Source organism: Oncorhynchus keta, chromosome 20 (genome assembly GCF_023373465.1).
Source record: "Oncorhynchus keta strain PuntledgeMale-10-30-2019 chromosome 20, Oket_V2, whole genome shotgun sequence".
Lineage (NCBI taxonomy): Eukaryota > Metazoa > Chordata > Actinopteri > Salmoniformes > Salmonidae > Oncorhynchus > Oncorhynchus keta.
In genome coordinates, this window is record NC_068440.1 from 5,431,901 (window position 1) to 5,459,687 (window position 27,787).

A 27,787-nucleotide genomic window follows, 5' to 3' on the forward strand; every position below is an offset into this window, starting at 1 on the left:
AATTTGTTCAAATGTATTTTAAGCTTAAGGGTTAGGGTTTTGGGGTTAAGGTTTAGGGTTAGGTTTAGGGTTTTTAGGGTTAGGGAAAATATGATTAAAAAAAAATGTACACTCCAAAAAGTCCTGAAATTTCACGAAAACACAGCTGTGTGTGTGTGTGTGTGTGTGTGTGTGTGTGTGTGTGTGTGTGTGTGTGTGTGTGTGTGTGTGTGGGTGTGTGGGTAGTGGAAGGGTGGGGGTAGTGAGTCTTCATCTGTGACACGTGCTGAAGAACGACTCTGACCCTTTAAGACTACAGAAGTTCTTGCAGATACTCTATTGTAAGTCCCACACCTCTCATATCACAAAACACAGCTTGAGTTCCTGGCAGTTTAACTTCTGTTAATTCCTGACCCACACAGTCCAGGATGTAGCCTGCTACTGCTCCGATAAAGAACAGACACAGGCTGTGTATTTAGAAGACATTTACACAGCCTTTCGAACGCACAGAGAAACATCGCCAAGACACGTCATAAAGAGGGATTCTCCGCATGACACTCATCCGACCTTAAAATAGTTTTTGTCTGTATTTACTGGGTGTGTTGTGTATTTACCAGACAATTTACCTCAGATAATCCACCTCAATTGACATCTGCATCCTGTCATGTCAAGTCCATTATGTGCTTAACTGATAAGTAGGGTGATCCGAGGCAGCAGTCTTCAAGAGGAAAAGACGTTTTTTTCTCCCTGCGTGAGTACAGTTGTTCTGCTGTCTCTGTTTCTCGGCAGAAACGTTTAGCGTGTCATGTAACGGGCTGTATTTCATCTCCAGGGTCAAACATCTGCGCAACCGATGCGGGCCCTTACAGACTTTGAAGGCCAACTGTGCCGATCTGATTGGCTCTTGTTGGAATAACTCGAGCAAATTAGATTGGCCAAGGCTCATTAATAAACACAATGTTGGATTGTGGGGGATTGTTTTGAGCTTTCTCAATGACAGCCTGAAGGAAGAAGTGTTGGTGTCCTGCCATGTCATTCTGCTAATATCCAAAGGGGATGCTGGTTTGTTATAGTGCTCTTTCTTTGCCGGATGATGGATATATAAAACATTTATACAAATGCTAATAGTATTAATACTACGCATCATTATTACTGCTTTGTTGTAGATTTGATTTCAATCGCAATAAGGACAGGACTCTGGAGTATTGCAGAGTACAAGAGGGAAATGACCAAAATTGGGATCAGTCGAGTATCATTGTTTTATGATAATACATGATCATTTGAAACTTGAACAATTGTCAAGCTTTCCCAAAATATATCCTTGGCAAACGAATTAAATGACATCTATTTTCAAATAGAGGATTCTATTGGGCTAAACTACACGGTATGTGTCGACTAGTCCACTGCAGTCTTTAACAGCCCACTCCAATATGCATGAGGGAATGCATGAGGGCATCACTATCATTAGCGCAAAGCCTGCAAACTTACAACACCACTTACAACACAGTGACGGTCGGCGCTGTTTAAGATTAGGGAAGACATCTTTTTTTTTTTGGCCCTTGACCTTATTTATATTAATCAATCAAATGTATTTATAAAGCCCTTTTTACATCGGCCGATGTCACAAAGTGCTTATTCAGAAACCCAGCCAAAAACCCCAAACAGCCAACAATGCAGATGTAGAAGCACAGGGGCTATGACAACTCTGTAGAAAGAAAGGAACCTAGGAAGATACCTAGAGAGGAACCAGGCTCTGATGAGTGGGCAGTCCTCTTCTGGCTGTGCCAGGTGGGGATTATATGGGTACATGGCCATTAAGGTCAGATTGTTCCTCAAGAGGTTCAAACGATCATAGATGATCAGCAGGGTCAAATAATGGTCACAGTGGTTGTAGAGGGTGCAACAGGTCAGTACCTCAGGAGTAAATGTCAGTTGGCACATAGCCAAGCATTCAGAGGTCGAGGCAGCAGATGTGTGTGTGTGTGTGTGTGTGGGGGGGGTTGAGTCAAAAACAGCAGGTACGGTACAAGTTAGCACGTCCAGTGAACATCAGGTTTCCATAGCCGCAGGCAGAACAATTGAAACTGGAGGTGGACTGGGAACAGTAGGCAAAATTAAGAGGGGAAAATAGACCAAACTATTAGGGTGAGGCACATGGGCTACTAACAGCTTATTACACAACATACACTTAGTATTACTTTCTTAGCTACAGTATAATACCTCCTTGGCATATTACATAATTTATGCAGCAGCATACAAGACATTTTTGGACTCACCTTGCTGTGCTGTGCTCACTTGAACAGGAAGGTGGTGCGGCTGGCCTTTGTGGGCAAATTTTGTCATCAAAGTCTGGCATTCTCTGGATTTATGGTGCTTTCTAAACAACTGGGTACTCGAAAAAAAAGGTCAAATCCTGACGACGTCATTGATCTTCAGGTCGGAGCTCTAGAAAGAGGCCAGATTTACAATTCTGAGTTGGATGACGGTTCAAAACGTGTTTTCCCAGTCGGAGCTTGTTTATTCCCAACTTCCCAGTTGTCTTGAACTCACTGAAGTCAAGTTCTCTCATTTCTGAGTTAACAGTTGTTTTGAGCATGGCCCAAATCATGATTCATTGACAGCATGGCCAATGTTGAATGTTTATCATTTTAAACTTGGAAGAGAGCTTAATCCCATATTTGGGACCACACAGCCACTCCACTGACTAGCAGGCTAGTGATTGCTTTGCAATGCTTGCAGTTAGTCACTGATTCCAAACCACTTATTGTTGAATTTGTGATTTCCAACTTGTTGTGTAATGTTTATGTCCAATGGCCAATGAGCACCAATTCGTTTTCTCTACAATTTCTCTTCATTATTTCTCTTCATATGACAAGGATTAAAAAGGATTTGCCAGTAGATTGTCGACTTTATTTATTAAACCGTTATTTAACTAGGCAAGTCGGTTAAGAACAAATTCTTATTTGTGTCACGGTTTTCATAAGGTGAAGGAGAGTCGGACCAAACTGCAGCGTGTATATTGCGATCCATGTTTAATCACACAACGTAACACGAATCCAAAAAACAAACTCTACAAAACAATAAACGTAGTGAAAACCGAAACAGCCTTAACTGGTGCAAACTAACACAGACTAAGGACATAAAGACACTCAGGACAATCACCCACAATACAACCAAAGAATATGGCTGCCTAAATATGGTTCCCAATCAGAGACAACGATAAGCACCTGCCTCTGATTGAGAACCACTCCAGACAGCCATAGACTTTGCTAGATAACCCCACTAGCTACAATCCCAAATACATACACACCAAAACCCCAAGACAAAACACACCACAATACAAAAACTCCATGCCACACCCTGGCCTGACCCAATACATGAAGAAAAACACAAAATCAGGGCGTGACAATTTGCAATGACGGCCTACCAAAAGGCAAAAGGCCTCCTGCAGGGGACGGGGGCCTGGGATTAAAAATGAAAAATGAAAAACAAAAATATAGGACAACACACACATCACGACAAGAGAGACAACACTACATAAAGAGAGACCTAAGACAACAACATGGCAAGGCAGCAACACATGACAACACACCATGGTAGCTACACAACATACAGTGGTTTGCTGCTTTACAACCTGGAACTAATGTGGGGGTTTGTATCATTTGATTTATACAACATGCCTACCACTTTGAAGATGCAAAATATTTTTTTATTGTGAAACAAACAAGAAATAAGACAAAAAAACTGAAAACTTGAGCTTGCATTCACCCCCCAAAACAATACTTTGTAGAGCTACCTTTCTCAGCAATTACAGCTGCATGTTTCTTGGGGTATGCCTCAATAAGCTTGGCACATGTAGCCACTGGGATTGTTGCCCATTCTTCAAGACAAAACTGCTCCAGCTCCTTCGGGTTGGATAGGTTCTGCAGGTATACAGCAATCTTTAAGTTATATCACATATTCTCAATTGGATTGAGGTCTGGGCTTTGACTAGGCAATTCCAAGACATTTAAATGTTTCGCCTTAAACCACTCGACTTTTGCTTTAGCAGTATGCTTAGGGTCATTGTCCTGCTGGAAGGTGAACCTCCGTCCCAGTCTCAAATCTCTGGAAGACTGAAACAGGTTTCCCTCAAGGATTTCCCTGTATTTAGCGCCATCCATAATTTATTCATTTCTGACCAGTTTCAGAGTCTCTGCCGATGAAAAACATTACATTTACATTTACATTTAAGTCATTTAGCAGACGCTCTTATCCAGAGCGACTTACAAATTGGTGCATTCACCTTATGACATCCAGTGGAACAGCCACTTTACAATAGTGCATCTAAATATTTTAAGGGGGGTGAGAAGGATTACTTTATCCTATCCTAGGTATTCCTTAAAGAGGTGGGGTTTCAGGTGTCTCCGGAAGGTGGTGATTGACTCCGCTGTCCTGGCGTCGTGGGGAGTTTGTTCCACCATTGGGGGCCAGAGCAGCGAACAGTTTTGACTGGGCTGAGCGGGAACTGTACTTCCTCAGTGGTAGGGAGGCGAGCAGGCCAGAGGTGGATGAACGCAGTGCCCTTGTTTGGGTGTAGGGCCTGATCAGAGCCTGGAGGTACTGAGGTGCCGTTCCCCTCACAGCTCCGTAGGCAAGCACCATGGTCTTGTAGCGGATGCGAGCTTCAACTGGAAGCCAGTGGAGAGAGCGGAGGAGCGGGGTGACGTGAGAGAACTTGGGAAGGTTGAACATCAGACAGGCTGCGGCGTTCTGGATGAGTTGTAGGGGTTTAATGGCACAGGCAGGGAGCCCAGCCAACAGCGAGTTGCAGTAATCCAGACGGGAGATGACAAGTGCCTGGATTAGGACCTGCGCCGCTTCCTGTGTGAGGCAGGGTCGTACTCTGCGGATGTTGTAGAGCATGAACCTACAGGAACGGGCCACCGCCTTGCTTCACTGTGGGGATGGTTTCTTGGGGTGATGAGAGGTGTTGGCCTTGATGGCCAAAAAGCTCAATTTTACTCTCATCTGACAAGAGTACCTTCTTCCATATGTTTGGGGAGTCTCCCACATGTCTTTTGGCAAACACCAAACGGGTTTGCTTATTCTTTTCTTTAAGCAATGACTTTTTTTCTGGCCACTCTTCCGCAAAGCTCAGCTCTGTGTACGGCTTAAAGTGGTCCTATGGACAGATATTCCAATCTCCGCTGTGGAGCTTTGCAGCTCCCTAAGGGTTATCTTTGGCCTCTTTGTTGCCTCGCTGATTAATGCCCTCCTTGCCTGGTTCATGAGTTTTGTTGGGTGGCCCTCTCATGGCAGGTTTGTTGTGGTGCCATATTCTTTCATTTTTTTTATAATGGATTTAATGGTGCTCCGTGGGATGTTCAAAGTTTCTGATATTTTTTTATAACCCAAACCTGATCTGTACTTCTCCACAACTTTGTCCCTGACCTGTTTGGAGAGCTCCTTGGTCTTCATGGTGCCACTTGCTTAAGGGTGTTGCAGACTCTTGGGGCCTTTCAGAACAGGTATATATATACTGAGATCATGCGAGATTTAGATTGCACAGAGGTGGACTTTATTTAAGTAATTATGTGACTTCTGAAGGTAATTGGTTGCACCAGATCTTATTTAGGTGCTTCATAGCAAAGGGGGCGAATACATACGCACGCACCACTTTTCCGTTGATTTATTATTATTATTATTAAGTCATTTTTTTCATTTCACTTCACCAATTTGAACTATTTTGTGTATGTCCATTACATGACATCCAAATCAAAATCAATTTAAATTACAGGTTGTAATGCAACAAAATAGGAAAAATGCGAAGGGGGATGAATACCTTTGCAAGGCACTGTAACAACCTCATGGTAGCAACACAACATGGTAGCAGCACAAAACATGATACAAACATTATTGGACACAGACAACAGCGCAAAGTGCAAGAAGGTTAGAGACAACAATACATCACACAAAGCAGCCACAATTGTCAGCAAGAGTGTCCATGATTGAGTCTTTGAATGAAGAGATTGAGATACAACTGTCCAGTTTGAGTGTTTGTTGGAGCTCATTCCAGTCGCTAGCAGCAGCGAACTGAAAAAAGGAGCGACCCAAGGATATGTGCGCTTTGGGGACCTTTTAACAGAATGTGACTGGAAGAATGGGTGTTGTATGTGGAGGATGAGGGCTGCAGTAGATATCTCAGATAGGGGGGAGTGAGGCCTAAGAGGGTTTTATAAATAAGCATCAACCAGTGGGTCTTGCGATGGGTATACAGAGATGACCAGAGTATAGAGTGCACTGGTGTCTCCTATAAGGAGCATTGGTGGCAAATCTGATGGCAGAATGGTAAAAACATCTAGCCGCTCGAGAGCACCCTTACCTGCTGCTCTAGAAATGATGTATCCATAATCTAACATGGGTAGGATGGTCATCTAAATCAGTGTTAGTTTGGCAGCTGGAGTGAAAGAGGACCGATTACGATAGAAGAAACCAAGTGTAGATTGATCTTTAGCCTGCAGTTTTGATATGTGCTGAGAGAAGAACAGTGCACCATCTAGCCATACTCCCAAGTACTTGTATGAGGTGACTACCTCAAGCTCAAAACCCCTAGAGGTAGAAATAACACATGTGGGAGGAGGGGCATTCTTCGTACCAAACCACATGACCTTTGTTTTGGAGCTGTTCAAAACAAGGTTAAGGGAAAGCTTGTTGGACACTAAGAATGCTTTGTTGCATTCAACACAAAATCCGGGGAGGGGCCAGCTGAGTATAAGACTGTATCAACTGCATATAAATGGATGAGAGAGCTTCCTACTGCCTGAGCTATGTTGTTGATGTAAATTGAGAGGAGCGTGGGGCCTAGGTTCGAGCCTTGGGGTACTCCCTTGGTGACAGGCAGTGGCTGAGACAGCAGAGTTTCTGACTTTATGCACTGCACTCTTTGAGAGAGGTAGTTAGCAAACCAGCCCAAAGTCCCCTTAGAGACACCAATACTCCTTAGCCGGTCCACAAGAAGGAATGGTCTACCGTATCAAAAGCTTTGACCAAGTCAATAAAAATAATCAGCACAATATTGCTTAGAATCAAGGGCAATGGTGACATAATGAGGACCTTTAAGGTTTCGGTGACACATCCATAACCTGAGCGGAAACCAGATTGCATACCCGAGAGAATACTATAGACACCAATAAAGCCAGTCAGTTGATTATTGACAAGTTGTTCCAACACTTTTGATAAACAGGGTAAAATAGAAATAGGCCTTTAACAGTTAGGATCAGCTTGTTCTCCCCCTTTAAATAAAGGATGAACCGTGGCTACTTTCCAAGCAATGGGAACCTCCCCATAAGGGAGAGGCAGGTTAAAACGGTTGGATATTGGCTTGGCAATTATAGGGGCAGCAACCTTAATGAAGAAAGGGTCTAAACCATCTGACCAAGATGGGTTTTTTTTGTCAAGTTTAATAAGGAGCTCCTTTAGCCCCTCGGACTCAGTGACTGTCTGCAGGGAGAAACTTTGCAGCGGGGCAGGGGAAAAGAGGGAGAGGCATCGGGGATAGTCGCATTAGAAGGGGTGGGAGATGAGGAAATGTTGGACGGACAAGGAGGCATGGCTGAGTCAAGTAGGAATCCTGACTTAAATGAAGTGGTGATTAAAGAGCTCAGCCATGTGCTTCTTGTCAGTAACAACCACATTATCAACATTAAGGGAAATTAGCAGCTGTGAGGAGAAGGGTTTATTCTCCAGGTCTTTAACCAGTAAATGTCATGATGATGACTGCTAGCTAAGATTTTGAAAGTATGATATTGACATGAATACAATCAGTCCAATCAAAGTTACTATACATGTAACGTGATTTGACGTCATTTTATCTGTGGCCAATGACCTTGAGCCTTCTTGGACGGGCACTTCTAATGTAATTCTATGGCAGCACCCAAGGGGCTAGAATTTTCTAGCTCTACCCTTAGACTTGGTGGTGACATAGTGTCCCTATGAGTGACAGAACACTGAGCCAGTCACGGCGTAACACTCTGTATTCTCTGCTGGCTTGCCCCACCACAGAAAGCACTGAGCTAGGCTGAAACACCTGCATTTTGGAGCTGCCTTACTCAACGAAACAAAAAAGAGACCATGTTTGTATGCGGCTTTATTAACTCAATGATATATATTTTGTTTTACATTGTTTGCAAACTGATATGTGACACGTATTAACTTCTTGGTGACAGGGGGCAGTATTTTCACGTCCGGATGAAATGCATGCCCAAATTCAACTGCCTGCCACTCATCCCCAAAAGATAAGATATGCATATAATTAGTAGATGTGGATAGAAAACACTCTGAAGTTTCTGAAACTGTTTGAATCATGTCTGTGAGTATAACAGGACTTATGTAGCAGGCGAAACCCAGAGGAAAAACCATTCAGATCTTTTTTTTTGAGGTCACTCGCTTTTCAATGGGTTTTCATTGGGAAAAGGGACCTTCTTGCAGTTCCTACCGCTTCCACTGGATGTCACCAGTCTTTACAAATTGGTTGAGGTTATTCCTTTGTGTAATGAAGAAGTAGCCCTGTTAAAAAAGAGGGTCACTTCATGTGTACTGTTAGAGGCGCATGACCAGAAAGGTACCGTCAGTTTGTTTTCTTCCTGTATTGAACACAGATCATTCCGTTTTGAATTTCATCGATTATTTACTTTAAAAAATACATAAAGTTGTATTACAAAAGTAGTTTGAAATGTTTTGGCAAAGTTTACAGGTAACTTTTGAGATATTTCGTAGTGACGTTGAGCAAGTTGGAACCAGTGTTTTCTGGATCAAACGAGCCAAATAAATTGACATTTTGGATATGTATCGACGGAATTAATCGAACAAAAGGACCATTTGTGATGTTTATGGGACATATTGGAGTGCCAACAGAAGAAGCTCGTCAAAGGTAAGGCATGATTTATATTTTTATTTCTACGTTTTGTGTCGCGCCTGCAGGGTTGAAATATGTTTTCTCTCTTTTGTTTACGGAGGTGCTATCCTCAGATAATAGCATTGTTTGCTTTCGCCGAAAAGCCTTTTTGAAATCTGACATGTTGGCTGTATTCACAACACGTGAAGCTTTAATTTGGTATCTTACATGTGTGATTTCATGAAAGTTTAATTTTTATAGTAATTTATTTGAATTTGGCGCTCTGCATTTTCTCTGGCTTTTGGCCAGGTGGGACGCTTATCCCAGATTAATGCCAAAATAACATGCAAAACAGGCAAGCCCCCAAAAAATGTTGGGCTCAAAATATGAGCCTTTTGCCTTCATAGTCAACATAGCTACTAGAAGTAACACATTAGTAAACCCGCTACAATCACGTAGTACAGTGGTACAGTGTACAGTAAGTAATTTAGCAGTTACAACGGCAGGCCCCGGTGACAATAAATTAATTTAAAAAAAGCTTACATTGACTTGGAAGAGTTCCAGTGCTGGATAGCCTCTGTTTGAGCCGGGTGTTTGATTAGGCTACATTAGCTAGCCGCATTAGCTGGCTAAGTAAGTAAAAGTGATTTCTCTTTCTCTTTCTTTCTGCTACTTCTCCTACATGTTTTAATACATGAATTTGATCAGAACTAATATCTTTCTCTCTCTTGGAGTCAATTACTCACCACATTTTATGCACTGCAGTGCTAGCTATCTTTAGCTTATGCTTTCAGTACTAGATTAATTCTCTGATCCTTTGATTGGGTGGACAAGATGTCAGTTCATGCTGCAAAAGCTCTGATAGGTTGGAGGACGTCCTCCGGAAGTAGTAATAATTACAATGTATGTCTATGGAAGGGGGTGAGAACCATAAGCCTTTTGTAGTTAAGTCAATGTACCCGGAGGAGGATGGAAATGTAGACCTTCATTGCAAAACAGTGTGTTTTAATCAGCTATATGGTGACGTGAATATATTTACTATAGTTTTATCTAAAAAGGACAACTTTTTTTAATATAAAATCAAATTTATCGAGTAGGATGAGGAGCCTCCACTGTCAATAACACTTTACAGCTAGGCTGCGGGGCTATATTGGTCATACACACTATGTAGAGGTTGCTCATTCCAGGCTGAATTACATCATGATGTAGTATCAAGATAGAATTCCATCAATCTCACTTCTCTTTTGTTTAAACCACTTGAGTTAGGCCTACCTAATACCTGCATGTATGCAACATCAAACAACATAGTAATTGAGTTCCTGTATCTGTAAGGCTGTATCAAACCACCCAGGCTCAGCCAGCGACAGTTAAAGTTAACAGAGACCTCCACTCCCCAAAGTACTATAAGTCCTGTGTGCTATAGGGGTCCATACATCAGGGGTTCTCAGTGAAGGTGGCATTCATCCCTAAACACTGCAAAATAAAGAAAATCATAAATATGTCTCTCTCCTCCGCACCAGTGAGATGTATCAGACTGTGGCTAAACACACTGTGGAATGGCCCCCACTGACCCTTCCACAGCCCGTCTGTTATCTGCTTGCCATGTCCCATTTCAAAAGGCCCCGTGTTATCCCAAATGGGGGATATTGCTGTTTTACTTCATTGTATGTACTGACATTCTGAAGGGATTCCCCCAGAGTTGTTTTAAGCACATTGTAACATGTAACCTACAGGTGTACGTTTGTTATATACAGTATGTCTGCCTGTACAAACGTTTATTTTCTATGTGTGTGGCATAGAAAGAATTGTGTCAGTCTTTCAAATGGACTTCTTTTCTCTCTTGACTGACACAGTTCAACCTAGCATGCTGGCTTCATTCCTTTTATCCCAGTCTGAGACGACCAAACCTGCTGAGGTCCAGGCAGCACATGCTGTCGCACACCTGGCAGTCATTAGCCTGCTGAACTGCAGCCTAATTGGCTCAAAGCAGAGGTTAATTACCATGCCCAATGGACCACGTCCTACCCAGAGGTGTCTGGCTGTAGCCCATTCGCTCGCCTGCCGCTGGGTGTCATCACAGAGACAGACGAACATATGGACACACACACACACACACACACACACACACACACACACACACACACACACACACACACACACACACACACACACACACACACACACACACACACACACACACACACACACACACACACACACACACACACACACACACACGTATGTGCACACACACTCACCATTTTTTACTTTACAAGTTGCCAATGATTATCATCACTGAGGTAGATCATACTGTATGCATCCCTGTTAATTTCTTTAAACTAAAACCTTAAACCGCAACCCAACAAAAGGTGAATAAAATCTCAGAATAATACTACCGGCTCTCACCTAAATCATCTTTAGATGTTAGATTCACAACATAACGTTGTACTCAGATACCTTATTTACAGACAGACATTCAGCGTTGCTGCCTCCCCACTGTACTGTGGTTATCAGTCAGAATGCAGTGCGGATGAGTGTTGGATGAGTAAACCGAGCTTCACGAGTTAGGGGTATCAGGGATCCCATCTCAGTGTAAGGCTAGGACAGAGGGGTTACAGCCAAGCTAGAGAATCCCTCCTTTGCCAAGTCTTTCTCCAAATCCCCACGTCAAATACATCTGAGGGTACTGTCTGATTCCACCAGGGAGATTTCCATTACCATATGGAGAAATCCCATGATTTAGGGAACTTGGCTTGACGAGGAAGGATATTTAATAAAGATTTAACAGTCAGTTGAAGAGTAAACATAATCCTCTCCGTTGGAGAAAGGCCCTATTTCGGCATACATGCGGAGGAGAGCGTTGAGCTGTAAACCTCACTCGTGTCCGTGCATATGTTCAGTAACTCCCACACTGCTTTTTAACATAGTTCCATTTCAAAATGGAGATGATGGTTTTATTCAATTCTTAAATCCTCACATGCAACGTTAAAGCACAACTGCAATAAAATACACACATTTACAGACCCAAAAACAGCTTGGTGCATGCAAGCAGAGACTAACATGAAATTTGAATCCTTGCAAAGATTCTATTCATAATGTAGTAAAGCAAATAATCATAACTTATACTGAAGTTAGTACACCTAAGGGCATTTGAAAGTTAAGAAAACTCTAAATAGCTTATAAAGGATTAGCAAGTAGACTTGTTACATAATTCAACACTTCAATATGAATTGTTAATATGTCAAATGATCCCCCTGGACCACTGTGGTACAGGGCCACTACTCAGATCCGTGTTGAAAAGGATGTAAGCCATTGGTCAAAGCCCTTCTGTAGTCTGTGTCATATAATCAACTCTGACCCCTGACTGATGGCTCTGACCCCTGAGAAATAACATGTATCTGGCACTATCTCATGCCTGGCCGACCCCCGGAAACACTCTCCCTGACCACCCAGGCCACCACGCACGCACACACACACACACACACACGCACGCACGCACACACACACACACACACACACACACACACACACACACACACACACACACACACACACACACACACACACACGCACACGCACACGCACACGCACACGCACACGCACACACACACACAGAGTTCTGGAAACAAAAGTCCCCATCCGTTTGTAAGTTAAACTTTGCAACAACACTGATGTTTTGCTTCACAGCAAACCTTCGAAGCAACTTACAACCATAACTATCGTTTTCCTCGCCCTCTTCGATCCTTCAAAAGTGATCTTATTAAATAAGATTAGACACAAATCTATTATGAATAAGATCTGTCCACAGATTGGCAGTGTGAATGGTTGTTCCATTCCCCCTCCCTCCCCCCTCTGCAGTAGGAATGTATTTATTCCCATATTTCTGATTCACTCTCCCTCTTTTGCTCTTTCTTTCAGTCTGTATGTTTTTCCCCTGCTCGTTCCTCCCGCCATCTTTCTCTAATAAGACTCCTAACAGGGTCGAAGGCCTCATTTTGAGGCCCATACTGTAAGTGTTGATAAATTAGTGTTATCGATCGAATGTGTTGATGGACATCGTTATCAATTCGCAGGTCATGCCATTCGCAGGTCATGACTAAATCACTGTACAGCCCATTATTTCAGTTGCAACCCACTATTTCAGCAAGCTAACAATTTCAGTCCATTTTATAGACTGTTCCTTTGTATTTGTTTACAGAGAGACATAGGTTATAGCAATTGCAGAAACGTGATTCACAATGGAGCGAACCCCCCCCCCCAAAAAAAATAATTTTACAAGCTTGTTCAAGCATGGTTCAGTGGGAGCTGTGTAGTTATGAGTTACAAGGTCAGCCCGTAAATACTCTTTCAGCAATTTCAACGGTATTTGTAAAGTATAAGTTGAGTAGCATTGTTGATGCCAGTTTAAAGTATATTGTAATATGGGCATGGTGGGCATTGTCCTTTTGGGGTAAAATAAGGTATTACATAATGGGAAAATACAGGGGGAGAAAAAGCTTAGGGAACAAGAAAGTTAGCTGCACACACAGACTCATATTTAAAAGACAGAACAAGTGAAGATATTTCCACAAACACTGTATTCCCTTGCTGTAAAATTGATACTAAGATGCTTTTTTCATGTTTATATGGATGCAGGCTATTGCCAGTACAAACATCCTTAAGCACGGCTTCAACACAAAAAAAAGGGAAGAGTAGCACAGACTCTCCAAGACTTCTGCGTCAATCCCATAATACCGTGTCATCTGGAAATGACTATTGCCGCATTCAGATGCTAGTCGGAACTAGGAAACTCTCAACTTTCTGACTTGCTGATTCGTTGAAAGCTGCATGTGTATAACTATAACCAGTTTGCAGTTCGGAAATTTCAGAGTTTCCTTGTTCTGACTAGCACTTGAACGCGGCATTAGTCACACCATGAGAGGAGAACCAGGCCAATTTACTTACTTCTCCAACTACTTACTCACAAATATGTTTTGAATAACCCAAGATCTACATTGCGATGGATTGATTTAATAGCTTTATTATATTGTATTTATTATGCTGTCTGGATACTAAATAAAATAGTGTTGGTGAGTATTACTCAGCCTCTGTGCTTTGGAAATCATTCAAATAGGGATGGGACAGTAATAAATGTGACAATTAGTCCATGCTGTATATGATTTAGATCAAGGATTAGAATCCTATATTTCTCTGGGCAATAATTTCCGTCTGGCTTTATATTTAGACGCAACCAAGGAGCTGGCAGTAAAGCAAACATTTCCTAGCAAAGCTCGACATTGTTTATAATAAATGGGCACACTTGTGCATCGGTGGACTATAGCTTTAAATTACCATCTGCGGTATCCAATGGGTGCGTGTGGGCATGTGTGTGTGTGTGTGTGTGTAAGTGAAGTTGCATGACCGTGCTACTTTCGTTTACGTGTCATAACAAACGTGTCTGTCTGCGTCAGTGGAGATTGTACTATTCCAGTAAGGCCCCCACCACCGATGCCCAAAATAATCCAAAACCAAACCAAAACGTCATGCTATCTTTTGCTACAATCTGTTGCTTCTCAGTACAATAAATACAAGTTGAAGAACATGTCGCAGATTGTTTGGGATTCTGAAGTGGAGGTGCCAGAGCAGAGGAGAACAGAACATAGATGGCAGCTTTGTTTGTGGCCTGGTTGGTTTTGGCCAATGTTCTTGAGAAGCAATCACACAACTATTTGAGAGAACAAATATATTTATAGTGAACAGCAGGCCGATTAGATTTCTCCACTCCGAGCGCCAACGAGCCTTCCTTCCCTTAACTAAAGCCCACTGTAGGCTCAAAGATGCCTCTTCCTGCCCTGAAGAAACGAACAACCACTGTTTCCCCCATCGAAATAGCAAGAGGTTACAGTATGTGTGCGTGAGGGAGAGAGAGAGAGAGGAAGAGAGGGAAACAGTGAAAGAGAGAGAGGGAGGGAGAATCTTTTGAGTGCAAATAAATCACTATCCCTGTTCAAGTGTCCTTTTACATACAGTGTAGATAAACATACCTGCATTATCCCCCCTTGAACCGTATCCTACATGGTCCTTCTCTGCACTTAACAAATCTTTCCTTGTCAAATACTGCCTATAGGGAGAAGGAAGTCAGTGCCTGTGCGGTCAGTATTAAACTCTGAGAGATAAAAAGGGATGGAGTTATCCAATCTTCACAATGGGACATATAAACCCGGATTTAGTCTCAGCACATAACAAAAGAAATCGGTTGACCTCTCCCTATAGCTTTACCGTAAAATCAATTTCTGTAGCCTACAGAGAAAACCTGGAGAGTGTGCACCTGACACTTTAAGAGGCAGACTTCTTAAAGTAAATCCTGTCGTCACATAATCCAAGATGTTTCCACAAATTAGATATGACAATCGCCTCACTCTCAACCCGACCACACCAGTTTGTCCAAACATCTGAACGCTGCGAAACACCCTTCCCGGCAGCATAAATGGCTGCAACGTCTTGGGAAAACAAACAGAAATCCATCTGAAGTTGACAAAAATAACATTTAGAAACTGAAGTAGCTTCTTATCAGAAGGGGCTACAAATCTGACGAATCACCTCAATTGGAATTGTCAGACCATCTCCTCTCAGAGACCTTTGATTGCACGAAACTTTCTGGAATGTTCCAGTAGTTTTCCAAATCTAACGAATCCAAACGTCTGCATATTTAGTGCTCTTGAAGAAGCAAAACGTTTAACCCCTTATTCAAGGACCAAGTATCAGTTGCGGGAACACTTTACTGTATGTGAATATCTGTTATGACATGATACAGTTAAATGAGAATGAATTTCCAAATCTAACGAATCCAAGCATCTGCCACAGTTTGAAACACATTTAGCGCTCTGGAAGAAGCAAAAAGTTAAACTCCTTATTCAAGGACCAAGTATCAGTTGTGGGAACATTTTACTGTATGTAAAATATCTGTTATGACATGATACCATCAAAAGAGAAGGAATTTGGACTGCATAATGTCAGCAATGTCTCCATTTTAGATATCAGTCAGTAGTGGCAACATGAATTCGAGGCTTATCAAGACACATACATACAGCTCTTTAATAGTACCTGTAGTTGCGTTTCTCACTATCGATGTGAAAGCGGTCGTACAGGGAGAAGGCCTGGTGTCCGTCCCAGTCGGTGAGCTCCACACGGAGGGCATACTGCCTCTGGCTGGTCAGCAGGTATACAAACTCATTCCCCAGCCAGTGCTCTGCAGAAACTGTCCCAAAGCCCTGCAACAGAAGAAGAAGAGCAAGAGGAGGCCAGAGTCATCACTGAGGCCCATAGGGAATCTTACTGTCAATTCCGGGATACAGGATAGAAGGCATTCCCGATCCCTTCCAAGGTCTTCCTGGAAAAGATGCAATCTCTCCACCATGGAATTTTTTTTAATAACATTTTTGTGATGTCATCATCAATGACTGCTTCAGGATTGACGCCTACACAAAGCATGAAACCGCACAGGAATAGCCCTCCCTGTTTATGAGAGCATAAATTGGGACCAGCTGAAAAAAGGCACACAAAGCACCTTTTCCACCCCTTCCTCTTCCCACCCAAACCAAACACGTAATAAACCCTCTTTATTACACAGTCCATGAGAATGACAACAGATGCACACAACGCCACGTACGCCTTCTCAACAATTACAACGTTTAGGTAGGAGCACAATGACTCCCATTGTAGATAAAGTGCTTTTGACGGCAGCAGTAGTAACAAACCTGCAATGGGGAGAATTAGAAACTAGGATGACATGATGGCTCATAGAGACTGGTCTGGAGCTCTGGACTGTTCCATTAATGATTTGCGGAAGGGGTGGGTTGAAGGGGGAGATGTGCCGAGAGCCTTTCGATGATTAGGAGAATGGAAGGAGGAAAGTAAACACGGGGCATTCCTCCAGCCTGAGACATGTCCTGCTGTGTGGGTGGAAGGAGAAAGTGGCTGGGCCACGTCCCTGACTCAATCTGACTTCCGACTGATCTGCCTTTTAGCGCTGTCCAAGGCCTCCCCTTGTGATTCCGTTTCACCTCTGCAAACCTGGCTTGTGGTTGGGATGGTTGGACTCAAACAGTAGTGGTTCCCCCTTAATGTTCCACCTCAGAGGGTTCATTCACACGCAAACTTGGATGAATGCGTCTACCAGGAATTTCAGAGAGGTTTGAAGTATTGCTGGGTAGAGAAGTAAACGTTTTCTTAAAACGATAAAGATTGATAGAAAGTGTTCTTTCATAAAGTTTGCCATACATGCTGACAAATACTAACTTAGACATTAATATTTACTTAATACGGTATTGCAAATTGTCAAATTGATTTGTGTCTCATACCGGTTAAAGAACACATTCGTTATCCTGCTACATATACTCTATCTAGTACTGCTAATGTATTTATAAACATTACGGTGATAAGATCACATACTTGACGACTAATTGTAGGGGTCACTGCCAGAGTGCTCTCCATCCTCCCACAAAATAGGAATAGCCCAATAAAGTTCGCCCAAAAGATTTATGAATCCTTCAAGTGTTTTGAATTTACGTGCAAAAGCCCACAGAGACCAACAGCAGTGAATTGAATCACACAATAAAACAATATCAATCACTTAACAGACTCTTCAAGGAAGGGCCTCTGAGGGAGCCAAAGGACCACACCGATGGTGTGCCAGTATTCGGTGGCGGTGCTAGGGTCCGTGCTGATTCCATTGCCACTTGTATTCCACGCTCTCCATGCTTGGCTAGGGGTGCCATGGCTCCCTCACTGCTTCTAACCAGCTGGACTTTCTGTCCGTACCTCTTTGACCTTTCCCTTTTCACCCTTGTCAAATCTATATTTACCCTCTGCAGATCACCTGTTACCATGTGCTCAGATTGGTCATTAAAACACCCTCCATATTGAATCTGGTCTCCAGCTGCTGTTGTGCCTACGTTATGTTAGTATACGCTACAGCTAATTGGAATGGCAATGGGGTAGCTCATCGCTCCTAAAAGCAAAACAGAGCTTAGCCTCTTAGTGCACCAGTCGATATCTATTCCCGTATCGAATGGACGATGATGATCACAACACCTTGCGCTGTTACGTGAGACTAAACAAATGTATCGTTTTCCGACAACTGCTGTCCTGTTTTCAAATGAATAACAACAGTGTGTCAGGCCCAGGGTTGGGTTGGATTTCGTGCCAGCCTCCGACACCCAAGCTAGAGTCTCTAATACGAGGGCTGAGGAATCCCTCCCTGTGTACAGATGTACCAGAGATACAGCTGGTGTTGCTGGGTAGGACAGATTTTGTAGGAGTGTTCCACACGGGCCTGGCCACTCTTGAGAATACAAGGGAATCCTACCTCACTCTTTATCAACATGTTAAATCCAAGAGAGAGAGGCGAGAGTACGCCCATTTGTTATAATTTACTGTAGCAGAGGTGTTGGAAACAGACCCCTCATTCATGCATGGCTTTATCTTGTGCGTGTGGTGCTTTCGAGTTGGGCTGTTTGTTATTCTTCTCGTCTCACCGTCTTGTACTCCTTCCACGTTTTCTGGAAGTCCAGGCCGCCGTCCTCTCTTCGCTGGATGGTCGTCCATCCGCCGCCAGCGGTCTCCATGTTACAATGCACCTGTAAACACACATTCCCCGTTGGTCATTAAGTTCTCAGGCTGCCTACAGACACAATCCACATGCTCTTATCTTACAATTTAGAGCACAAGTATAGACATGATAGGTTAAATTGGCCTAACTAGTGATTCCTTTCTATGAATCATCGGTTCCAGGACACAGTCCTTCTCATGTATCATCAGGGCGATGTATTGTGAGTCCTACTCAAATGTAATCAATGTGTCCTGATCCTCCAACAACTCCCAGGAGGTGACCCCAATCACAGGCCTGGTGCAGACATAAGCGGACGGGGCCAGTGGAGCAGGACACATACCACTGGACACCTGGATGGAACATGACCCTTAACCCTTGGCCGCTGTGTAAGCTGATAACAGGGGTATCTATCTGCTGTGGTGCTATTTGTTTGAGTAGTGGAGAAGGTCTGGAGGAGGTCTATCACCTCGGACAAGACCCCAGCTGAATACACAGTGCCCGGTCTGGGTATAATTAAGTAGGTATAGCCCCTGACAGAATTATTCTCAGAAACCAGACACGAGGCTTTCTACTTTCTCCTTTCTCTCCCCCTCATCCCTCACTCCTCCGCCAACCTCCCCCCTCGTACCTCCCTGCCATCCGTCTGAGGCCTGGCAGCACCCTGTGGAGGTGGTGAACACCTGTTTCACCCCCTCCCCCGCCACCCTCTTGTAAACCCTGGCCCTCATCAGGCTGCCAAGGGTATATTTTGAGCCTTCGATTATTCCTGAAGCACTGAAGCAGCCAATAACTACCATAGCCCCACTTCACTTGCTGCTCTCAAGTGGGTCAATGTCTTTGGCTTTCTTGGACAGAGTTGAAGCTCACTCTAGTAACAAAAAACACCCTAAACACTTATCAAAGAGCTGCTTAAAGTGATGAAATGGTAGATATTTTCTCTATATGAAGTTCTGACTGGCTGCCCACCTTTTTGGTCTCCTGGGCATTAATATGTATGGTGTAGACCCCATTCTTGTAGAAACCAGCCTGGTACAGATCGGCACAGTCCCGAAACTTCTTCTCTTCGTCCACCCGCTTCGTGCTGTTTGGGACTACTGAGGAAACACGAGGTACATATTTGGCATCACAACTTCATGCTGTGGAAATTCAGGTTCTAGAAAGACTTCAGAAAATAGTACTTTTAAGCTAAAAAGCTTAAAAGAGGTGGTGTTTGAATGTTAAACTGCCACAGTTGTATTGCCTTCAGAGTGTCAAACAATCTACCAACAAGTGTCAACAAGCAACTTCCATATGTCTTTATTTTCAAATTATATATTTGACTGACAGGTGTCAATGAGGTTATTAAAATCCCTGTGCTCTGCACTTGGGCGCTATCCATTACCAAAATACACAGAGTATTCCAAACATTAGGAACACCTTTCTAATATTGAGTTTCACCCCCCCTCCCCCGGCCTCAGAACAGCCTCAATTCGTCAGGTGTCGAAACCGTTCCACAGGGATGCTGGCCCACTCCAATGCTTCTTATCGTTGTGTCAAGTTGGCTGCATTTACAGTACATCCCTGTTAGTGAGCATTTCTCCTTTACCAAGACAATGCATCCACCTGACAGGTGTGGCATATCAAGAAGCAGATTAAACAGCATGATCAGACACAGGTGTACCTTGTGCTGGGGACAAACAAAAAGGCCACTCTAAAATATGCAGTTTTGTCACACAACAAAATACGACAGATGTCTTTTACTTCAGCTCATGAAACATGGCACAGCACTTTACAGTTGACATATTTTTTGTTCAGTGTATATACAAATATGTACATCTTGATCCCGCTATTTAAATAAATAATTGACTACCTTAGGTTTCATGTCACATATGAGCCATCAAGCAGTGGGGTTTTTGTAATATCAAAACCGGCAGTGTACATTCATCATGATTACCATCTTTACATTCCAGAAAATGAATATGTAAGTAAAGTGACACAGAAGCCGAACTACAAGTTCTCTGTGTGGATATCATTATAGCTCATGATAAAATTAGAGGGTGACTGGATGGCTTATTAGCAAGATAAAAGCAGTTTATCAAGTGGATGATCTCCCGCCCAGAGAGAGGGCATCTGACTTTGACAGGCCTGTTCGAACAGGCAGCTGGGTCTATTTCCATCTGTATATAATTATGGCGGCAATATTTTTGAACCCAAGCAAGGGGCCTAGGACAAAATACTACAAGCTATACATTTCAAGTTCCTGTTATAACAAGTGGTTTATATTTACCCTCCAAGTCCTTGTTATATCGATGGAAATTACAATTCCAAAACGAGGGGGCGAATCTCAGTTTTCACACCATTGTTTTTACCATTGGGATTGTTTACGCAAAGGGGATGTCACTGGAAAGCGAAACGTGTCAGTGATCCTTAGACTCCACTTTGATCCCCCTTCCTCAGCTGAACAGTCAGTCGAGACACAGGCTGTAGGTTAGGCATATTATTTAGGCCATTTTGATGAAGTATTGAGTGTCAGCGACAAGAATATCCCACCGTGACAGGTTGATAGAGTAGGACCTTGCTCTGCGGAGTCTAACACAACTAAAGGCCGGCCCTGTCGTGACGCCATTTACTTCATACGGGGAGATGGCAGGACGCATTAGAGAGGTGGGAGAGATCGGTGTCAAAGGGGAACCTTCTGACTCACAGTATGTCACAGTGAGGACAAATTTCCCAATAAACGGTGCAGTCAAAGTCAACCAGAGACGGGTGACTCCCTGCTATAGGAGAGGCACACTTGAAGAGCTTGCAGCCTGGCTCTGAAAATATGAGGTATTTCCCAATATTTATTTACAGACAAATATTTTGTGATTCAGTGGGGACTTGTATTCAGCAGGGGGTTCATGTGAAAAGGATAGCAGGGCTGGGTGTTTGCATAAATCAGTACCCTTGCCAAATGAGCCCAAATGGACCCCGAGAGGCTGTGACGCAGATCTAAAAAGACTCTCATGAACCTACATGGACCCAAGCAGCCCCGAGAGGCCCCTCAAAGACCCCTGGGGATTGAAAAGGTCCCTTTATACATCTCACTGTGGACCCAGAAGGCACCCCATGGAGTCAAATGGACACACGTGGAAACAAAGGAACCAAAATGGACTGCGACAGATCTAGCAGACTCAATTAAATCTGAAAGGATGCTAAAAAACAAATAAAATTGACTCAAAACCACAAAGAAATATCTGAGGGAAAGACAAGCAAACCAAAATAGGGTCAATAGAAGTCTGGAATAAGTCCATGATAGATGGTGCCAATACACACCTCATGGATAATCTCTCTACTTGCTCCAGAGTATCTTTGCAGCGTCAGGTGTCACTTCAAGACAAATGAGTATGCTTAAACATGAGCATAGTTAAATCATAAAAGGCCTTAGTAGAAAACATCTAATGATTTACTGTGCACTATGTACAATCAACGCGGTAAATGCCATTTTGAAGCATTTCATAGAACTCTGAGCTAAATGCGGATAATTAAAATAAGATCATATTCCCTCCAGACATGGCTTTCCCGGCTGTAAAAATGATTGATGGCATTCATTAGGTGGGATGATAGAATACTGTAAAAAGAAAATCATATTTAGCGCCCAGAGATTCTGAAGAGCGTTCCAACACTTGAGGTCAATTACCACTACTAACGGTATTTGGCTCAATGCTCTCTTCGAAAGATTTAGGTAATAATGACGACCCAAACGTGAGCTCAGTGGCATCTGGCTGCACCAGAGATGGTTGGATTAGAGTTCAGAGCATAATACAGTGGAAAAGGTACTGAAGAGTATTTCTGTCTGTAATAAAACATTCTCATTCTGACTGACTGGGACTGGCTCCCCAGTGGGTGGGTTGCATCACTGCCCAGTCATGTGAGATCCATAGATTAGGGCCTAATGAATTTATTTCAATTGACTGAACTGAAACTCAGTCAAATCATTGAAATTGTTGCGTGTTGCATTTATAAGCCTAAATATTGAGAAGTATGTTTCTTGACCAACTTCTCTAACAATGTTTATGGGCATATGTTTAGCATCTAAACTCCCTTTTTAAAATGTTCCCCATAGTAACTGTCAGTGATGATTTGAATCTGAGCATTAAAGGAAATGCTAGGGGTCAGTTTTCAAAACAGAGCCTAACTCGAATAGACGCCATCCAATGGCACAAAAAGCTGACCCTCCCCGAACAAAAACACAAATCTGTTTGGTAAACAAACAAATCCTCCCCCTGAAAATCCTCCCCTGTAACGGAGCATCATCACATCTAGATTTAGACACTGTGGGGAACGGAAGTGTTGCAACCTCCCCTAGGAGCCATTATAGGTTGAATTATTCGGCAGGGGTGAAGAGGTGACCCCAGCGCCCGGTTAGCCCTCAGTGCCACCGTGGAGGAGGATGGGACCAACCACAGAGCCAGGGTGTCCATTGTTTAATTTCACCTCTCCTCTTGTTAAAGAAACCACCAATCAAATTGGGAGGCTTGGATGCCCCAGTGACCCAAAGAAACACCCCGAGCTGACAGGGAGATTACATGGCTGACTAGGTGACAAAGTTGCAGAGGTGTTTACTAAATGGATTACTGGCAACTAATGGAACATGGCAAACGTGGACGTCTTTCCATGTCAGTTAATTACTTGTTTTTCATTTGGCAAACAGTTTTAGAGACTTAAGAAACCCTAATAACATATTTGGGTCACAATATGGCACGGCACAGGGATTAGTTAATACACAGGGATTAGTTAATATGACCCATTCAGTAGACAGCTTAAACCACACTCAAAGGACCATCTGCCATAAAGTGTTCCTACTGTCAGAGCTATGAAATTAAGCCGCTAGGGAGTCTTTTTGCATAGAACAATAAAGCTATGAAGTAGCACGAGATAATCATGTCATGCACATATCCACTCTCCGTGTCTTAGATATCTATTCATGCCTGCTCATTTCCTGTTCATACGGGCGAACAGCCACAGGAAGCAGTGTGGGGTCTTGGGCCGTCACAGCAGGAAGTAGGGAACATGAACATAGTGCAAGGTTTCTCGCTAGACACTCCACCAATCCCAGCACACACATTTACTTGAAATCTCCTGTGACTGAATGTGATCGAGGGAAGCGTGGGATCAAGTGGGTTTGGGATTGTGCTGTTGTGTTGAGTTGGAGGGGGTGCAATGAGTTCACTGCATTGACTAAACATGAGGCTCATGTTGCTGTCAGGGTCAAGAGGTGGACCGAAGGGTCCCTTATTATCGCCACGGGGAGACACGAACGAAGAAAAAGAGTTGATTACTCAAAATGGTGGCTGTTTGACATTTCACTCAAGCGGTAACCACAGCCTAGGCTGTCACGGTGAAGCGTGATAAACCATTACCGTAACGAGAGCACCACACAGAGCAACTAGAGTGATGAGTGACCACTTTGGCTTCCCCCTTGAGCAGAGGTTAAGGGCATCACTGTGCCTCTCTGTATGGAACCATGTTTATCGTATTAGCATCATGGCAGCTCCTTCCTCTCTCTCATCTTTGGGAGCCCAAACAGTTTCCATGCACCTTCTTTTAAATAACATATCAATTTTTTAAATATCTTGCACCTGTAATAACACACATGCACATGTTTTGACTTTTCTCTTCGGGGTGTAGCTCCCAACTAGGCATCTTCTTGGAGGACAATACAGTGTGAAGTCTGTCAACACGAGACCCTTAGCTACTATACCTCCGTCCTTGTTGCAGAGGCTGATGAGGTTGTGCACTGTGTCCATCATTTCCTGCTGCTGCCTCTGCATGGCGGTGCTGTTGCCCGTGGCCCTGGTGAGCTGGGTCTCCAGCTCACGGATCACCCCACTCTGTTTCCCCACCAGAGCCTGCAGGCTTCCCTTCTCCTCCCGCAGCGTCCCCAGCTCCTCCCGGTGACGAGACTCCATCTCCTGCATCTTCTGCTCCATGAACCTTGGGAGACGGAAGGAAGGTTTGTTAGACCTATAGCTTTAGTTTATAGATGACTGTAAACTGAAGCTATAACCAACTTTCGGATTAGTCCTCTGTTCGTGATTTGCTGCTTACATAGTTGTATGGTAGTTACATAACAGTTACCAAATAATTACAGGTATTTCTTTGTGCTTGTCAAAAACAGTAGAATTCCATCACTTTCTAAGTTATTTTCTACCTGCCTTCTTTTGATGGATCAAGCAAGTGAATTATCAGACCAAATCCGCTTCCGGCATATCCCCTTCTCCCGACCCTAAAACATGTGCTGAACTGTAGCCGTGGCAACATGTGTTATGGAAACCCAACTATATACATTACGCCCAGACATAATAGCAATGCAATTCTTTATGTCAGCGCATTCAGTCACCATGAGTTGCACACAGACAATGAACACATATACAAACATTTCATCAGAAACTTTGCAGACTAATTTAAGCTCTAACCGTATCCTATGGTCTTCCATTAGATAAATAATGTCTGAAAAATGATATAGTCTGAAAGATTATATCGTCTGAAAGATGATACAGGCTGACGTCATATTGATGAACAAATTCAGAACTACTCCGCTTGCATTACATTGATGAATAAAATAAAATGTTTAAATGGGAGGTGATTTCATAATTGCGCAATCTTTGAAAATTGCTCCCAGTAAAGGAATCCTCTGTGGAGGCTACTCTTGGAGGACGGCTCATAATAATGGCTGGAACGGAGGCAATTACCAGCCATTACCACGAGCCCATCCTCCCCAATTAAGGCGCCACCAACCTCATGTGGAACCCACATCTATAAACCTTGAGCGCAGCTCTCAAATATAGGAATCAGTATATATATATTTTTATGAATGGAAGAATTCAGTACAGCTGTGTTACTGTATTTACAGTAAACACTGGGGATGGGAGGGAGCTTTTAAGCAGACGATGAGAGACAAACTGGACAAACTGGACTCTGAAAAGCCATCCAAAAGCCACATTCGATTACTCCCATTGCAACATCATTAAAGTGCAGATTTCAAAGACCATCTAGGAAAATATGGACTCATAGACTCATGGACTTCATACTGTTATACTTCACGGGATTGGGTGTCTTGTTGCACATTGAGTTGATCTGTCTATACATGCGTTTGTGTCTGGAGTCATGAAGGGCATGATGTCTTTAAATGATGTTTCACATTGTGTTAGTGGCCTGTGAGTTTACCCGTTCTTGTCGTGGAGCTTTCTGATCTCGTTGGTCTGCACCATGAGCTGCTTCTCCAGCTTGTTGGTGGACAGGGAGTTCTCAAGCAGTTGAATCTCTAGTCTGGAGGTTTGGTTCAGAACCTGCCCCAAGGCAGAAATAGGTTAGCGGTACCCTGCCTTCTAGAGATGTTCAAGCAAAACAAAATGTAGGTAAGATGTAAATCATCAGCTCCTCTTTAGGAAGAGGTAATAAAGTATAGGTTTTGCATGAAGAGAGGTTGTTCTGACACATGGTAATACTCAGTGATTTTGCTTATCAAAACCTACCCCCACAAGTACCACTTTTGTCCCCTTCCTTCTTAAGCTCCCCAAGTATCACGAGAAGTTGAAACCTAAACATAGGCGCCAGTGGCGGTCAGTGCCGTTTAAGATGAGGGAGGATGATTCTTTTTTTCATGAGCATGGCCTTATTTATATTACAACATGTCGGATAACTGTCATTCATATTCCATTCTCCCAGTTCAATGTATCTGCGTCGGGTTTAGGCTACTACATGATACTCAAATTTTTCCTTCTACCCATCATGAGGTTTGCTACAACGGACACAGGTTGAGAGACACATTTGAGGTGACAGACAGTGACACAAACAATAGTTTCTATTCTATTTTTCAACAGAAACGGGAAAATGCATAAACCCTTTGATCACGCGTAAACACACAGCCACGTCGTGTTTCTCTCTTGCTTCTCGTTCATTTTGGAAGAAATGCATTTGTTCAAAACTGTTCAACTATTGTCTTTCTCTCTCTTTGAGTCAACTACTCACCACATTGTATGCACTGCAGTGCTAGCTAGCTGTAGCTTATGCTTATTCAGTACTGTAATAATAATTTGATAACTTTGGGTGGAAGTCAATGTACCCAGAGGAGGACAGAAGCTAGCTGTCCTCCGGCTACAGTACACCATGGCGCTACCCTACAAAGGGCTGTTGAGGCTACTGCAAAATAGTGTGTTTTAATCAATTATTTGGTGACGTGATTATATTTAGTATAGTTTTATCTAAAATTGATAACTTTTTAAATGTTTTACCATTTTTATGAAGAGAGCATAGGTATTTACATGTCATCCATATTTTCTTTGGCCAGTTCCCCCTTTTGCTTTTTTTGGGGGTGGTTTAATGTGGAATAGCTGAGTCTATGGTGCGTGAGATTGTTCCCGGCAGGAGTGCGAGGAGCTTAGGGGATATAGTACCTGCGTCTCTACATCCGTTAGCTTGCGGGTCTGCTCGGCCGTCTGGGACAAGAGGTTGGTGCCCATCTCCAACATGGCGGCCGTGTGGTTGTGAACGGCACTCTGCTGCAACTGGGCCATCTCTGTCTTCATGCTCTCCTTTATGTCGTTTTCAATCTGAAGATAGATTATGAGAGGATGGATGAGACACAGAGCATGAAACAGACTACAACAGACGGCCCATAATGCAGACTCAACAAAACTGGGGTATGTTGAAAAAGGAAAGTGGTAGAGGATAAACAGACGCTGTAAATCATGCAGACACAACAAAATAGGAGATACGTTTGAAAACAGTGACAGTTGAGAGACGACATTCAATCACTTTACAGTTGAAAGAGAGAACATGCCTGACAAATGGCTCCTATCCACATTGATCAAGCTTCAAATCTCATACATTCTCTAATCATTGTAACATTCCCCTCACTCACATGGACATTTCTAAGGCCTTCTCATCAGTATCTCCGTGTCATAGATCAACTGAGTTGATTCTGTCGTTCCACCACATTATTCTAACACAAAACCTCTTCTTTGGGGAATCACAAAGTGAAGAATGAGCTTCAGGATATAGGTGGATCCAGATGTAGGTCATTAGCCAGGGAAGGAAGAGACAGAGATGGCCAGATACTCACTGGTGCTTATCTTGAGAGCACGCTTTCATCCCCCATAAGTGAACGGGCGGGGACAGGGTTTCAATCAACGTCAGTTCATGCACCTGCGGTGATGTTCGGCCTGTTACGTTTCACCATCTGCACTGACACTTTTGAAAACATTCATGAATAATCTAGATGGCCTGTTTGATTTGGTCAATCTGACAGTGGCCTTTCGGAGCTCACTATCTAGTAGGGTATTTTCAGAAACGCACCAGCCAGTTTTACAAACATTGCAGTG

The 27,787-nt window shown here is 43.2% G+C and overlaps 1 protein-coding gene across 2 annotated transcripts in view; it reads right to left on the bottom strand.

The window, feature by feature from the left end:
* The window catches only part of LOC118399206 (angiopoietin-1-like), a 56,445-nt gene that overhangs the window by 7,563 nt on the left and 21,095 nt on the right, over window positions 1-27,787 (bottom strand). The window contains exons 2-7 of one of the 2 annotated variants that reach the window (XM_035795097.2): window positions 26,861-27,016; window positions 25,632-25,753; window positions 24,166-24,398; window positions 19,410-19,534; window positions 18,370-18,471; window positions 15,938-16,104 (exon numbers count right to left, since the gene is read on the bottom strand). In XM_035795097.2, the coding sequence (XP_035650990.1) occupies window positions 15,938-16,104; window positions 18,370-18,471; window positions 19,410-19,534; window positions 24,166-24,398; window positions 25,632-25,753; window positions 26,861-27,016 (905 nt within the window). Of the gene's footprint in view, window positions 1-15,937; window positions 16,105-18,369; window positions 18,472-19,409; window positions 19,538-24,165; window positions 24,399-25,631; window positions 25,754-26,860; window positions 27,017-27,787 lie in introns of both variants that reach the window. The other variant, XM_035795096.2, reaches the window with a different exon arrangement.